Genomic DNA, 15953 nt, shown 5'->3' with positions numbered 1-15953 from the left:
GTGGAGCCCTGGTGGCACAGTGATTAAAAGCTCTACTGTGAACCAAAAGGTCAGCAGTTTGAATCCTCCAGCTGTTCCTTGGAAACCCTATGGGGCAGTTCTCCTTTGTCCTATAGGGTTGCTATGAGCCAGAATCAACTCAAAAACAACAGGTTTTTAAAATTTATTTTAATAATTTTTATTGTGCTTTAAGTGAAAGCTTACAAATCAAGTCAGTCTCTTACACAAAAACCCATATATACCTTGCTACACACTCCCAATTACTCTCCCCCTAACGAGACAGCCTGCTCTCTCCCTCCATTCTTTCTTTTTGTGTCCATTTCATTTCGCCAGCTTCTAACCCCCTCCACCCTCTCATCTCCCCTCCAGGCAAGAGATGCCAACATAGTCTCAAGTGTCCACCTGATCCACGACAACAGGTTTTTGATATAACATAAAACACTTCACTTATCCAACACTTTTGCAGTGTGCCAATTCCACATAACCTAATTTTCTAAGCAAACTCTTTAAATGCTGAAACTTAAAAAAACAAAAATAAAACATAACCCAATTGGGTAAAAATAAACATACTAGTAGGATCTTCTCTTTCTTAGATGCCTCTTGTCAAAACAGTGATATTCCAAGGAAACACTGAGGTATTTCCAACTCTGAGATGACCAAGCATTTTTTATAGTTTGTCTCTCTGACTCTGAACTGCCACACCTCCCTCCTTCAGTGCTCTTCACCTGTTGCCTTATCTTACAGCTAATTCTCCAAGTACAGATTATAACAAGTACAACCCTCTATGCTTGAGAGGTCCTCTCCTGGCACAGTTTGTTTGTAGTTGTTATTGAGTACTTACTATGTGCCAGGCATTTTATTAATTTGCATTTTAAACACATTAGCTCATTTAATCCTCAAACAACACTATGGGGTAGATACGCTATTATCATCTCCATTTTATAGATAAGAAATTTTAAGATTAAGAGGTTAAAATGCTTGCCCAAGGTAACATAAAGAAATGAAACTTGACTCTTAAACCTATTATCTAGGCTTTTCTAAGGTTTCAGGAATCTGGCCTTCGGTTTACATATACAGTGTTACTATAAGAAAATCCTGACCATAAACTATAGTTTTATCAGTCTTTCTGTATTTGTTTGATTCTCACAATGAAGTTAAGCAGGTACTCTTGGTAGGCAACTGTTAGCCCCATTCTCCTTATGAAGAAAACAACACCTGGGTGCCTTTTTGATGCTGATCTAACTCTGCTGCCCGCCTCCTGCTACCCAGGACACTCTGATTTGATTTGAGGTATGGCCAGGAAATTGGTATTCTTAAAAGCTCACCAGATTATTCTAAGCTGTAGCATACTTAAATCTAGCTCCCAAACAAGTGATCAAAATTTCAGGGCTTGTAATAAATAAATAATACAGTAGATCAATCAGCCACCTTTGTGTGACACAACTACGAGCCAATTATCATTTAAAATAATTTTGCACAAATTAACTTCCAAAGATGGTTATGTGACCAAAGAAGAGTAATGGGCGAATGAACCTATCAGGAGCATCCAGTTGCAAAGGAAAGACAGCTGTACAAACTACTGCACCAATGCGGGGTAGCAGGGGATGGCAACTTTTTCTGTGAAGAGCCAGAGAGTAAATATTTTAGGTTTGGTAGGCCAAGAGGAAAACTGAGGCTATTACATAGGTTCTTATATAGCAAGAAAGAAAACAAATTTCCACAAATGTTTTATTGACAAAATTAAAAATATAACTGAGCATAATATTTTACAGTAGGGCCTACTAATGAGAAGAATGTAATTCTCTTTTTTGGGAGGGGGTAATGTGTTGTTTCATTGGGTTCAAAGTTCCTGTTGCCTATCAAAATAAATCGTTAATGCTGTTTATCTGGTAATGCCGATCCGTAATAAGGTTTTATGTACGTCATCCTTGAAAATGTCTTTTCATACATACGGGTGAAAATGCGTGGCACTTTAACTACTAGTGAGTTGTAACTGTGTCATTGTGATTTGTAATGCACCGAGCAGCAATGTGGAGCCCTGGTGGCACAGTGGTTAAGAACTTGGCTGCTAACCAAAAGGTCAGCAGTTTGAATCCAGCCGCTCCTTAGAAACCCTGTGGGGCAGTTCTACTCTGCCTCTAGGGTCTCTATGAGTCAGAATCGACTCGACAGCAATGGGTTTGGTTTTTCTGAGCAGCAATGTAAAGCGATGACAGCGTCACATACTCTACTCAACTACTCAGCTCTGATGTTGCAGAATGAAAACACCCAAAGAAAATATGTGAACAAATGGGTGTGCCTGTGTTCCAATAAAATTTTATTTACAGACACTGACATCTGAATTGCATATAATTTTCACGTCATGAAATACTATTCTTTTGATTTTTTTTCTAGATAAAGGTAGCAATGATTATTAACTCATGGCTATACAAAAGCAGGCAGGGGGCCAAATTTGGCCTATGAACCAGTTTGCTGACCCCAGCCTTACAATACCGAACTTGGCTTTTCTCCATCAACAACTGCCTCCTTTGCCACAAGACCAAGAGAACTGGATGGTGCCCAGATACCATTACTGAACATTTTGATCAAAGATTTTATAAAAGAATCCTGATCAAAAGGGGGAAAATGCAGAACAGAATTTCAAATTCTCATAGAATCCAAACTTTCTGGAGCCACTGAAGCTGGATAAACCCCCAAAACTATCACCCCAAGATAATCTTTAAACCTTAAACCCAAAATATCCTCTGAAATCATCTTTAAATAAAACAGTAGTGTAGCTTAATTGTATGTCAGTTGTTTAGCCCTCTCAGTCTAACTCTGAAATGTGTTTTCAGGACACATTCAGCATGAAGTCTTTACACCACAGCACGTTTCATCACTTGGTTTCTGAGGGGGACTTTGATCCTCCTCTTTCACGCAGTGAGGACTGTCTGCTCTGCAAAGCAGACAGAATGTCTGCCTGGGGCTACAGATCTGCCCACCTTTCTGGTTTGCCTTGGCCACGTTCTCACTCTGACCTGGTGAGTTTGTATGGTGGCAAAGACAGTTGTTGCATTTAATTTTTTTTTACAGAAAAGGGTCATATCATTTGCTTGGCAGTATATCACTGTCATGTAATATAATCCTAAATAATTAAAAAATAGGTGAATGAATATTTTATAACGTGGACCTGCCATAATTCGTTCAACCATTTCCTAATGAATGACATAGGCATCTTTGTATGTGTTATGATGCTTTTAATTTTCTGAGCTAGATTCTCAGAAGTAGAAATAATGGGTCAAACAATACGTGTATTTTAAATTTTAATAGATACTGTCACATTTCATCCCCAGAAATGTATACTAAGTTTTACTCCTTCCCAGCAATACAGGAGACCAAAAAAACCAAACCAAACCCATCGCTGTCAAGTTGATATTGATTCACAGCGACCCTGTAGGACACAGCAGAACTGCCCCATAGGGCTTCCAAGAAGCGCATGGTGGATTTGAGCTGCTGACCTTTCGGTTAGCAGTCGTAGCTCTTAACCACTATGCCACCAGGGTTTCTGCAATACAAGGGAGTGCCCTTTATTTCTCATCTAAAACTCTTGCCAGTTGAAGAAGTGAAAAGGCACTTCATTGCTTTAATTTGTGTATTCCTGACTACTAGTGAGCTTGAGCAACTTTTCATGTAGTTGTTCACCATTTGTTTCTTCTCCTGTAAGTTGCTTCTTCATATTCTTTGCCCATTTTTCTACTGAGCTGATTTACTGATTTGTAAGAATTTTTTATATATTAGGAATATTTACTCTTTGGCATATGTGTTGCAGATATTTTTTTTTCCAGCCCTTTTGTTTGCCTTTTGACTTTATCATACCTTTTGTCATAAACTTTTCAAACCTTTTTATGTCATCTGTGCACTTTTTCTTTATGTCATACAGTTTCCTTCATTTGACAGTACTTTTATTCCATGGTATTTTAGGGTGTTTGTTGCTAATGTGAACAGGATTTTTTCTTTTCCATTTCAACCAGATATACGTGCCACAGAGAAAAGCTATTGATTTGTATACACTTATTTTGTTTCTAGACACCTTACTAAATTCTTTCCAATATTTAGACTATTTGGTTTCCGGACATACCATCCTATCATCTCCAGACAATGATAATTTATTCCCTTTCCAATACTTACTCCATTTTTTGTCTTTTAGACTACAATTAGCCAGGGCTTCTGTCAAAGGTATCAAGCCTCTCTTACAGGTAAAAATCATGTCCTGTTTGGGTCTGAGCTACAGATGAATCCCCCATTGCTAGGTGCCATGTCTCTCCTTGTGTTACATCATCACGTTTCCTCTTCACAGCAGAAGCTACAGGAATCAAAGGCCTTCTCAGCCAATACTGGGCAGACTACTTCTTTACCAACCTCTAGATCCCAAGCTCTTTAAAGTTGGGGATAATTGTCCCTTATTTTCTATCTGTCACAGAACACCCTGAACTGTTAGGGAAAAAAAAAAAAAACTTAAAATTTCCTACCTTCTGAAAACCAAATGGATTTGATCGATGAACCTGAAGTCTTACATTTTAAGAAAGAAGGATCCCACTAAAATTTATTCATAGCCAGATTTTTTAATAATGTAAATATCAGCAAGGTAAGCTATTAGTTCAAAGAAAACATACCATTTTGTAATAGCTTTCTAAAATAAGACAGTATCCGGTTTTTAAAATATTCAATGAACTAAACGATAACCTAATGTAGAGACCTGATTGCAAACAGGAGTATTTACATAACTTCTCAGCTTTCAAAATAACCCTTTATGGGGAATGTATCAATTACACCAGCCACATAATGGTATTTCTGTTCACACAATAGTTCCTTTAATAATTCTAAACTTCAGTTTAGTATATAAAATACATTAAGTATTTTTTGAGGCCAAATCTAAAGCTACATATCAGCTTTTCCAATACAGAGAAGTTATTGCTAGGCAAGTAAACAACAGTAATGTATTTATTTATAAATTGTACCCCCAATCACCATCGAATTAATTTTGCATTATTCAAATTTGAACACATTTTATCATTCGATTTGATCCAAGCATTCAATTAGCCCTCTGTCCTGATAACCAAAACCTCACCCCTCTAATGAAAGGACAAAGTAACAAGATTAGTAATGAAATCTTTCCAGACCTCCAACGAGGACTTCTCCCTTGACCAACTTGTCCACGCCCCTTTCTCTATTCCTAAAACCCCAACCCACTACCGTCAAGTTGATTTCGACTCACAGCGATCCTATAGGACAGAGCAGAACTGTCCCATAGCGTCTCCAAGGCTGTAAATCTTTACGGAAGCAAACTGCTGCATCTTTCTCCTGTGGAGTGGCTGGTGGGTTCTAACTGCTGACCTTTCAGACAGCAACCGAGCACTTAAGCACTGCACCAACAGGCTCCTTCTTTCCCTACTAGTAGAATGTAAATTCTAAAAGGCAGGGTCCATGTCACTCATTCTGGTATCTCACAGAGAATCTTTCAGAGTGCTCTGCACATGAGTTGTGCTCAGTAAATGAGTGTGGAACTGCAAAGAGCTGAAGGAATTACCTACCAGAGAAGGATGAAAGCACACAGGTTGCTCATTCTACTCACGGTTCAGGTTCCACAGCGACAGCAGGCATATCTCTTCTCAGTAAGAACCGGTTCTCAGGCACTGGAGGAATCTCTTCTGGGCGGACCACAGGCTTTTCCCGCTTCGCATTTGGATCGACTGACTGTTTTTCATTGGCATCACTCCTCTCAGAGTGACTTAAGACAGAACAAACCAAGACGCTAATTGAGATATGTAATGCTTACATTTTATGATAAAAATAGCATATAAAATGAGATGCTGAAATAACAGCAAAAGTACTGATAGTTTACAAGTCTCACTCAAAAGGTTTGTAAATCAATTTTCTCAAAGAGAACATATCAAACAAACCTAAGTGAAAATTGTCAAATCATCAAACGATCCTTTTTTTCTGTCAAGAGTTTCAGGGATTATTTTTACCAGCAAACACACAAATCTTTGATATCAAATGCCTGTGCTACCCCTAGATTCTCCAGACTTCAATTTCAAGTTCCAAAAATGCCATCCCTTTTCAGCAAAATAGGTAATGAAGCTAAGTTTGTAGAATGACACCTCCTTTTCACATTCCGTGGCAGGTTTATCCTGTTGTTTGTTTTCTAAGCCAGTCTGTCCCGGTGTTTCACACTCACCCTTTTGGGCTCACTGAGTGTTTGCTCCTCGGCTCTTCTGAGCCGCTTGCTTCCTTTCGTCTCTTTTTAGAATGTTTAACCTTTGGCCTTCTCTTATGTTTCCTTCTTCTGCTTCTCTCATGTTCAATTTCACTTTCTGAAGATGATTCTGAAGAGGAAGAAGAACTGGAGGAGGAATCTGAGTCTTCTGAATGAGTTGGTTTCTTCTTCTTTTTCTCAAAAACTTAAGAAAAATTAACGAACATATTAGTACTGAATTTCACTGTCTACTTTCCAGGGTAAAAGATGTAATTACTAAGTATCATAAAACATGCTTTTTATATAGCAAACTAAAAACAAAATCCAAATAAACTTTCTTTCAAGCTGCTAAAACAATTTGCTGTAAAACTGTACGGTAACAAAACCCTTGCCCTCATGAAGCCTATATTCTAGCTGGGTCAGACAATAAGAAAATAAATGAGTAATCGCATAATATGACAAAGATTAAGTGCTAAGACAGAAAAATAAAATAAGCAGGGTAAAGGGACTAGGAGAATAGGGGTTGGGGAGTGGAGAGTTGATAGGTATATTTGAGCATTGACCTGAAGGGAGCAAGGGAAGGAGCCACCCAGGTGTCTGAGTGGAGAGTGTTCTAGGCAGAGGGAACAGCCAGAACAAAGTCCCTGAGTTCTTGGCATGTCCGAGTAAAGGCCAACATGGCTGGAAGGTGATGAATGAGGGGAAAGATCTGAGAGTCCTATGTCTATGTTTAGGGTTTTACAGACTTCAGCTGTGGCTGACTGAGAAAGGAGCTCTTACAGGGTTCTGAGCGGAACTGACATATCTCAAATATGTTTTAAAGGGATCACTCTGGTTACTGTTAAGGACAGACTACAGAAGACCAATAGTACAAGCAGAGACCAGTTAGGAGGCTACAGCTGCTAAGAAAAGACTCCAGGGGAGCAAGAACAGAGGCAAGGTGAACGGTTTATGTGGCTACTGCAATAACCCAGGTAACAGTAATGGTGGTCTGGACCAGGCTGGTAGCAGGGGAAGTAGCAGGAAGAGGTAAGACACGACGAGGTTTGCTGATGGATTGGATGAAGGACGTGATACAGCATCATCAAAGTTGTATACTGCTTGTACGAATTTTCCCACCACTAAAATCAGGGAGGTATCTGTAAGTTACAGTCCTCAACAACGCATTAACTTGTATCCCAGTTCCCTCCACCCCAATAAAGCGCTTACCATCTTTTGCTGATTTCGTGGCAATCACCCCACAGTCAATAACTCGCACATCTGCGTATGGCCGGCTTGCAGCATCAGTTTTCAGATTTTCAATTTGTTCGATTACTTCAAAACCAGAAATAACTAGTCCGAAGACAACATGCACCCTGTCACAATACAAATTCAAGAAAGAATAAGTCTGATAATAATTAAGCTCTGAGCAGTAATCAAGACAACTACTACAAATGACATGTTCACAGACCTGAAAACAAAACCAAAGCGTTTGATGTATGATGCAACTAGAAGGGAATCAGAACTTGGAACCTGCTTTATAAAAGAACAGCTCCAATTACTCAACTGGGCCTCAGTTTTCTACCTTTAAAACCATGGTTCTTTTCCATTTCAGGGTAAACAGCCTGATCACTGTCAGACTGCATGTCATACTCAGAAACCATTACCTTTACTCTCAGGAACACTTGAGACTACATGGCTGAGACGTGCCTTCATGGGCTGGTGAAAGGCCTCCTATAGTGAGTGACATGAGAACCATGGGGTCTCAAGACTACTGCACTCTGTGACCCTGAAGTAAGATCCTGGCTTTAGAGGTTAATACAGAGATCAAAAGCACCTCCTTGAAGGTCCCCCATCCCCCATGGTCCAATCTGTTTCTTTTTTATGGATGGTCTACTCAATAATCACCATCTCAAGGTAGAAGAACGGAACTCTTACCCATCCAGGTGTGGTGCAGGTTTTGTGGTGCTGTGTAATAAACATCAACACAAAGAAGATGGCAAAAACCAGGTGTTCAGGTGAAGAGGGCACAAGGGTTTCAAGCATGTAGAAAACAAAGAGGTAAAGATAAAAAGGGGGAAAAGTTAAAAATGATATCCATCGGAACTTAAAAACTTTAAGAACAGCAATAGCAACCACTTCACTGATAAAAAACTCAAGATTATAATAAATTACAAAATCATAGCTATTTTTCCAATATCATGAGAACTATACATATGTATATATGTATGTAAGTATGTACTAAAATATATATAAATAAATAAATATATATAAAGTATATATATGTAATAGGTTTGATTTGACTTTTGGCCATAAAAATACATTAAAATTAAAGTTACTCTCCAATCCAAAACAACAGCAGCAAAAATCCCAAAACAAACAAAAAACTTCAAACTTTATCAAGATAATCAACAAGAATAAAAAGCACCTATCATTTGCCCTATGGAAAGAAGTGTGATCAACACTTGCCCCACACACTTAAGCAAGTTTTTCTACTGTCATTTCTCATACTGAGTCAATCTACATCTTTTAGGCAGGCAGAAGGAGACAGGTCTCAAGAGTTCTGTTTCAGAACTTCCTGCCCCTTTTCATTCATCCAAAGTGAGGCTGCCACTCACAGCAACTCTGAAAATGTGATAGGGAAAAAAAAAAACCCTTCAATCTGCAACACTTCTGACAGCAAAGTAAGCAATGATAGACAATATTATAGACATTTTAAATTCCCATGGCTCAGAAAACATCCAACTGGCTTCTTCTGCAGCTACAAGCTGTCAAAGAGCCACTCTGGGGAAGCCTACACGGTACATTTGGTTAAGATTATTTAAATCCAAGCTGGTTTCCCCATAGCATTTTCACAGATCTTTACATTACATGAACTGCAGTGGAAAAGATTCAAAGCAGATAACTAGACTCAGAATTATACACCACAATCAGCTTCGTTTATAAGAATGAGAAACAGACATTTGAGAGAAAGAAAAGGTCACTGAATGTCAGGACACATCAAAGCTGTCAACTGTACTAGAGGCTCTTAGATGAATTTTTATACTCACTTTAAAGCAATTCAAGACATGTAAGTCAACAAAGCACAATTTTAACATCCACAATACTAAAATCATTCTTCTAAAAGGAACTGTATTGCTTATACTTACATTAAGAATATTCGGTTCTGCAGGAGTGCTACAGAATTTAATTTTTTTTTTTTTTGGCTTTAGAATTTAATTTTTTTTTTAATTAAAATGTCAACTTAAGAGGTTCCAGAATTTTAAAGGCAAATTTGAGTACTGAAAACACAAGTCTCAAATTTTCCTTAGAAGACTGTGAAATGAAAATTCAAGCCAATGTAATCATAAAAATAAATAAAAACAGGCTGAAAGAAGAAAAGAAAAAAAAAAAAGAAAATCTAGGAAACTGATGAACTACCAATGCTTAAACCATTAAAACAGCATCCAGAAACTACCTTGGACAATAAGTAACTTTCAGATAGAAATGTGTTTCCAATAAATATAAAAATTTACCAAACCACACTAAAGATAGAAAGAAATTAGTACATACACTAGACAGTAGTTCCATTAGATGTAAAGAGTGCTTTAAAAAGGTAAAAGCATTATACTATGTAAAGGATCAGTCTCAGATACACAACAGTGAAAACAATGAATAGTTTACTGATTAGATATAGTCTTCCTCCTTGCCTAATTCTTTCTCTCACAACTTCCTTCGATCTTCTGATACTCGGAAAAACCCTATAGATTTTTCTAAAACACACAGAAACACAGAGCCCAGTTAAATTTCCTATTCGGGCTATTCCTATTCCTGCTGCAAAAACCATTTTATGGCCAACCTTTGGACATTGCAAACCTTTGGAGCAAGTGGTGAGATAAAACAGTCTAGCCAACTGAAGTGACGTAGCAACAGAATACTTAAGACTCAATCTGAGCATGGAAAAGCTATCTCTATGACAGATTCAAGTTTTGTTTTTAATTCTAATAAAAACTGAAGAACAAGCAAACCTGGTCCTTTTTTATAAGAGTGAAGAAAAGAAATGAAGACAGGAGCAACTCTTTCTTTCAAAGATAACTTCTAGCGGGCCCTTTGTCCCTAGACTGATAAAAATAATTAAGCTCATTACTTGCACCTGCAATTCAGTATGCAGAAAGGCAAATTTGTATTTTAATTGGTTAGACTGCATATTAAGAATATTGAAAGTATCCTGACTAAAAAAGCCTTCTGGGGATCTCTGCCTACCTTCCAGGGGTAGAAACCCCAGTCTAAAGCAGGCTTACTGGCACTGGCTAACACCACACGTGGAATAAACAGGCATTAGCCAAACAGGGATACAAACGGGCAGAGGGAGGAGATGACAGCAATGCTCAGTCCAAGCCATTCAATCCTACTAAAATGGGCAGAGATCTCATCCCATCAACTGAACTGTATCAAACTTTCAAAACTATAGAGCTATTTAAAAAATGGTGCAGTGGTGACATAAACTCAGTAAGTAAAGATCTTAAGAAGTCCAGAAGACTATCATCAACGTTTAAGTTTATACACGCCTATGAAATCATACCTAATGGAGAAACAACTGCGAAGAACATTTCAAATTATAAAACCCTCCCAATATTTACACTTTGCATTTCTCCTGTCATTAGAACCACTGGATTTCCAGTGTTCCCCCACCCCTGAATATACTTTAAAAATATATATGCAAGAGGTCATTTAAACTTTGCAAATCCCAGAAATCAAGAAGTGTCATTGTTACTTAAAAAAAGAAAAATCCAGAATTTAATACCATTATCAAAGAAGCTTTTGATCTCACACAGAAATGAACAGTTCTGCACTGAAATGAGCTCTGAAACCTTTACACAAAATGTAAGCCCACTCCCCACTAGATGGTGTGTAGACACTTGGTGAAACCAGCTGCTGAAATGAAACTTTATTTCCCAAGATTGATCATGAATAATAAAACACACTTGTTTTACATGTATTGCTGCCACACAGATCAAGCAGAAAGATTTTTTTTTTCTTAAAATGATTCAATGCATATAACAATAGGATTAAAGGTAAAGGCAAAGAAAGAAAAAGAGAGAGCCTTAGAGTAATGAGACATTACCTTTGGAGCGCACGGTGTAACACTCTTTCTGTAAATTTTACACAAAAATGGCAAGAAATAAATTGTAATACACTTTTAAGACAAGACTGAATCTATGTTTTAATATCAATATAACTTTGAAATTAAATACTTTGAAGTTTTATGCAAAGCAAGAAAGCTTTTTAAAACGGAGGGCTCTAAATTTTCTTTCATATAGGACACATAATTTGGGAGTGAACTATGCTTAAGAAAAGCATTGTGGCTGAAGTGGAAATCTGCTCAGATCCTTAACATTTTAACACTAGAGTGTCAATAATAACTGTCAACAAAATATTACATTTCCTTTACAAATCCCAGAAATTACCTAAGACAATTAAAATCTTTCTTAAGAGAATAATGTACCCTGAGTACATATTTAAATATAAAAATCTGACTGCTCAGGAGCAGTTGAGAGTAAAAATCTTAACGAAAAAAAATTGAGCTAAAGAGTTCAAAACAAACATAAAATTTCAGGGACCTTTTTACTAATTCACTTCAAAAAGCTAAAGAGTCTTATGCTTCTAAATTTGCAAACTCTTTTTCGGCCACATATCACAATGGGCTACTACTGGGATAACAAGCGAATGTCTGGACTGTAGTTTTTATTCACTGCCATTAAATACACTTTGCAGTTAAGTCACCGAAAATAATACTAATAAAATAACGTTACTAGAAATAATAAGAATAAAATAATAAAGCAGCACAACTAGAATGTTAGAGATTGCTCAGAGAATAAAAAGGCAAGAGAGATAAAAGTTTAAGAGTGTGCTGTCAACAGAGAATTCCTGAGGGAGCAGGAGAACAGTGGGATGCAGACCCCAAATTCTCATAAGACCAGACTTAATGGTCTGACTGAGACTGGAAGGACCCCAGTGGTCATGGCCCCCAAACCTTCTGTTGGCCCAGGACAAGAACCATTCCCAAAACCAACTCTTCAGACATGGATTGGACTGGACAATGGGTTGGAGAGGGATGCTGGTGAGGAGTGAGCTTCTTGGATCAGGCGGACACTTGAGACTATGTTGGCATCTCCTGCCTGGAGGGGAGATGAGAGGGTGGAGGGGGTTAGAAGCTGACGAAATGGACATGAAAAGAGAGAGTGGAGGGAGGGAGTGGGCTGTCTCATCAGGGGGAGAGTAATTGGGAGTGTGTAGCAAGGTGTATATGGGTTTTTGTGTGAGAGGCTGGCTTGATTTGTGAACTTTCACTTTAAGCACAATAAAAATTACTAAAAAAAAAAGTGTGCTGTCAAATCTTGGCCACAGTACTTTTTTTTCTGTCTACTCTCTGATTTTCCCCATTATAAAAACTGTTTTTCAAAGAATATAGACTGTCCCACCAATTTTAACTGTATTAAACCTTGAACATATCTATTACTACTCAGACTCAAAACCCTATTATATAGTGCACAAAATTCTTTACGAGGGCTTAGGACATATTAAATCTTGAAATATTTAAAAATAAGCTTTAATTTTGATATATGAATTACTATAAAAAATAATGTTTCAAATAATTTGGAGTTTTCAATAAATGTTGTAAAAAATTTGTGACTCTGATGTAAAGTAGTACGGAAGAGGGAAATAAAGATAACCTATTTCTCTCTAATCCAACCTTTAACATGAAATTTCTTCCTTAAACTCCTGAAACTATCACACACCATCATGGAAGAGGCAACACACTATAAAGAGTGAGACTGTATAAGGGCAATGGGAACTAACCAAACCACTTTACAACGCTCTACCTATGTGTTCCAAAGGTCACGAAAAGAGAAGAACTTTCTAAAATTCAGCACTAAGTTTAATGTAATACACACCGAACACTACTAGGTACAAAATTTCTTCCAGGTTACTAACACATATGTCACACAAACACTAATATTAAAACTGCACGTTAGAGCTGACACTTCATATTCAGAGAACTTGGCTTATGGTTAAGTTTTATGAACATCTTTATTCACAAAAAACCTTGAAAATTAACATACAAAGGTACTGCCCCCCAAAAAGGAAGGAATAAAACTAGAACTTTCCAAGTTATCAAAACTTAATAGCATTTCTTCTCACAGAAAATTCATCAACAGGTGGAAGGCAAAAGCATTCCTGCCCAAATCTACTTCCGCTGCCCAAAATGCCAGCGTAGCTTTGTTAGCTCCTTAAAAGCAAACCTCCCCTCAATTCCTCTTGCTCCCCTACTCTGAAATGATCAGCACCCCCTCCCAGTCAAATGAGTAGCCACTTGCAAGTCTGATTCTCAAATGTCATAGAACATGTTCTAAAACTTCTGATTTCCCCTCACAGTCCTATTTATGTCTTAAAATATAACAAAGTTATAAAGTTTAGTTTGGCTTTTCTATATTATCTTGCTTTTGCTTATACTTTTACAAGTATAATGATCATGACCAATGACAGTGGCCCAGGGACTGTTCTCCAAAGCTCTGCAGCTTCTCTCTGCCCCATGGCTGTGATACAGGGTCTGCAGAGACTAAGAGCCGAAAGGGGACAGCTGCAACACACACATTGGGAGGGCAAGCCATGCCAATGTTCTAACAACTGCTGATGAAGACCCTGCTGCAGCCCCTGATTTAGGCAAGATGAGCCCAACACTTCTTTGCAGCATCTTCAGGCTGATGAAAATTAGGCAGTTACAACTGTTTCCTTCAGGCAAGACAATGTTTGTACAAAAATCATTCACATATTTAGAAACTACATCTACCTACAAAACACTTTCTTCCTTTTAAGTCCATATTTTTACACCAAAATATTTACTTTAGCTTTGAAAGTGGGGATACATACCTTATAAATAAAAACAGAAAGGCAAGACTAACTCCAAGGCTTCCTGACAGCGAGTAGTGCCCTATTCCACCAGAAGAGTTAATACAAAGCTACCTACCTAATCTTTTTAATGTCTACTTTATGCAATATATTCTTTTTCTTTTGATGTTAAGACAATAAAAATTAGTCAGAATTAATAGACTACTATTACTAACAGCCAAAAACAAAATTAAAAAAAAAAAAAAAATTTTTTTCCCCTAATGTCATTCCTGTAATGCTTGATGCTTCTAATACTGAACTAAAATAAATGCAGGCCAGAGAGGTCAATAAAATTATGTAGCCCGTACTGTGCAGCATTCTCTCTAGCTATCAATTCTTCCATTCAAATTTCTACAATCTGAACTTTACAGTTTCTCTTTCTTGTACAGTATTATCTATAGAACAAAAAAGGATTAGATGATCTCTTAATCCCTTTCCACTCCAAGACTTAGTAATTCTATAGCTTTTACTGTGGTTTCTTCCTAGATGTTGGCCAAAAGAATAATAATAATACAAAGGACCAAATGACTAAACATTAAAAGACTAAATACCAAGTTAACTTGGAAACTTTGGTCCTAGGTCCTTAAATTCCTTTAGAAATGCCTCAGTGTGAACAAACCATTGTTTCCTCAGTGATCCATGGGGATAGTACCATGTATCACTTCTTGCACATTTCCTGAACAGTACTATCTAAAGAAGAATTAGTTTTCTTTCACATAGGCCCCCCAAAACAAAATCATTAACACTAATACAGCATTAGATATAAGCAGCTGTTGTAATAGTTAAAAATAGTTTTAGAGAAGAAACTCTGAATTTCATTATATGCACAATTATTCCAGCCACAGGAAACAATTTATGTAAAATGTTATATTTAGTAAAAATGATGTCTGCCTTGGGAAGGGGAGGTTTTAAATGTGTAAAATATAAATAGATAATGCACAAAGGACAAGAATCCTTGAGTGATACTGTACAAATATCTCACACTAAGAACATCAAAATGAGGTGTTGCAGAGTAACAAATCTATAACATTAAATACAAGTATAATTTTGCAAGGATGTATTAAAATCTTTGTTAAGCCTAGGAAATAGGTACTATAACGGCAGCTCTTGGCATTTTCCATCCATTCTTAGTGTACTTTCTTTTTCAGATTCCAGAGCTTCTACTCAAGGTGCCACATACGGAGTTGTGGTAACAGGGTAAAAGGCAGGAAGCAATCAGATGGCCTCATAACCTCAACATTTAGCCCTACTATCTGTGGTTGGAAACCCTGGTGGTGTAGTGGTTAAGTGCTACAGCTGCTAACCAAAAGGTCAGCAGTTCAAAACCACGAGATGCTCCTTGGAAACTGTATGTGGCAGCTCTATCCTGTCCTGTAAGGTCGCTATGAGTCAGAATTGACTCGGCCACAACGGTTTTTGTTTTTTTTAATCTGTGGTCAGGAGCCTGGTGGTATAGCAGTTAAGAGTTTTGCTGCTAACCAAAAGGTCAGCAGTTAGAATCAACTGATCCTTAGAAACCATATGGGGCAATTCTACTCTGTCTTATAGGTTTCTAAGAGTCACGATCGACTCGACAGCAACGGGTATCTGCGGTTATATACACAACTGAAGACAATACATTATACATTTTACTACTTCCAACTCCAAAAGGATTTGGACTTGCAAGACAAAGATTTTTCTTTTATAGGGCACGGAGTCCATTCTACCTATCCTTTCTATAAAGCAAGTAAATGCTTTGTTTAGAAACATAAGCATTAGTTTGACTTTATTTTGTGACCCACAGGAACGGGTATATTTAGCCAGGATAAAG

General features: G+C 37.5%; 1 protein-coding gene across 10 annotated transcripts in view; it reads right to left on the bottom strand.

Moving 5' to 3' along the window:
- Positions 1-15953, bottom strand: part of NKTR (natural killer cell triggering receptor) — a 59627-nt gene that overhangs the window by 13301 nt on the left and 30373 nt on the right. For 8 of the 10 annotated variants that reach the window (XM_049863441.1, XM_049863442.1, XM_049863443.1 and 5 more), the window contains 4 exons: positions 8153-8182; positions 7445-7590; positions 6218-6440; positions 5612-5767 (listed from right to left, as the gene is read on the bottom strand). In XM_049863441.1, coding sequence (XP_049719398.1) covers positions 5612-5767; positions 6218-6440; positions 7445-7590; positions 8153-8182 — 555 coding nt within the window. Of the gene's footprint in view, positions 1-5611; positions 5768-6217; positions 6441-7444; positions 7591-8152; positions 8197-11318; positions 11344-15953 lie in introns of those variants that run through there. The other 2 variants (XM_049863450.1, XM_049863451.1) reach the window with 2 other exon arrangements.

The sequence above is a fragment of the Elephas maximus genome, chromosome 20 (assembly GCF_024166365.1).
Source record: "Elephas maximus indicus isolate mEleMax1 chromosome 20, mEleMax1 primary haplotype, whole genome shotgun sequence".
Lineage (NCBI taxonomy): Eukaryota > Metazoa > Chordata > Mammalia > Proboscidea > Elephantidae > Elephas > Elephas maximus.
Note: the sequence above shows the minus strand (reverse complement) of the source record. Positions and strands in the feature narration are given on the sequence as shown.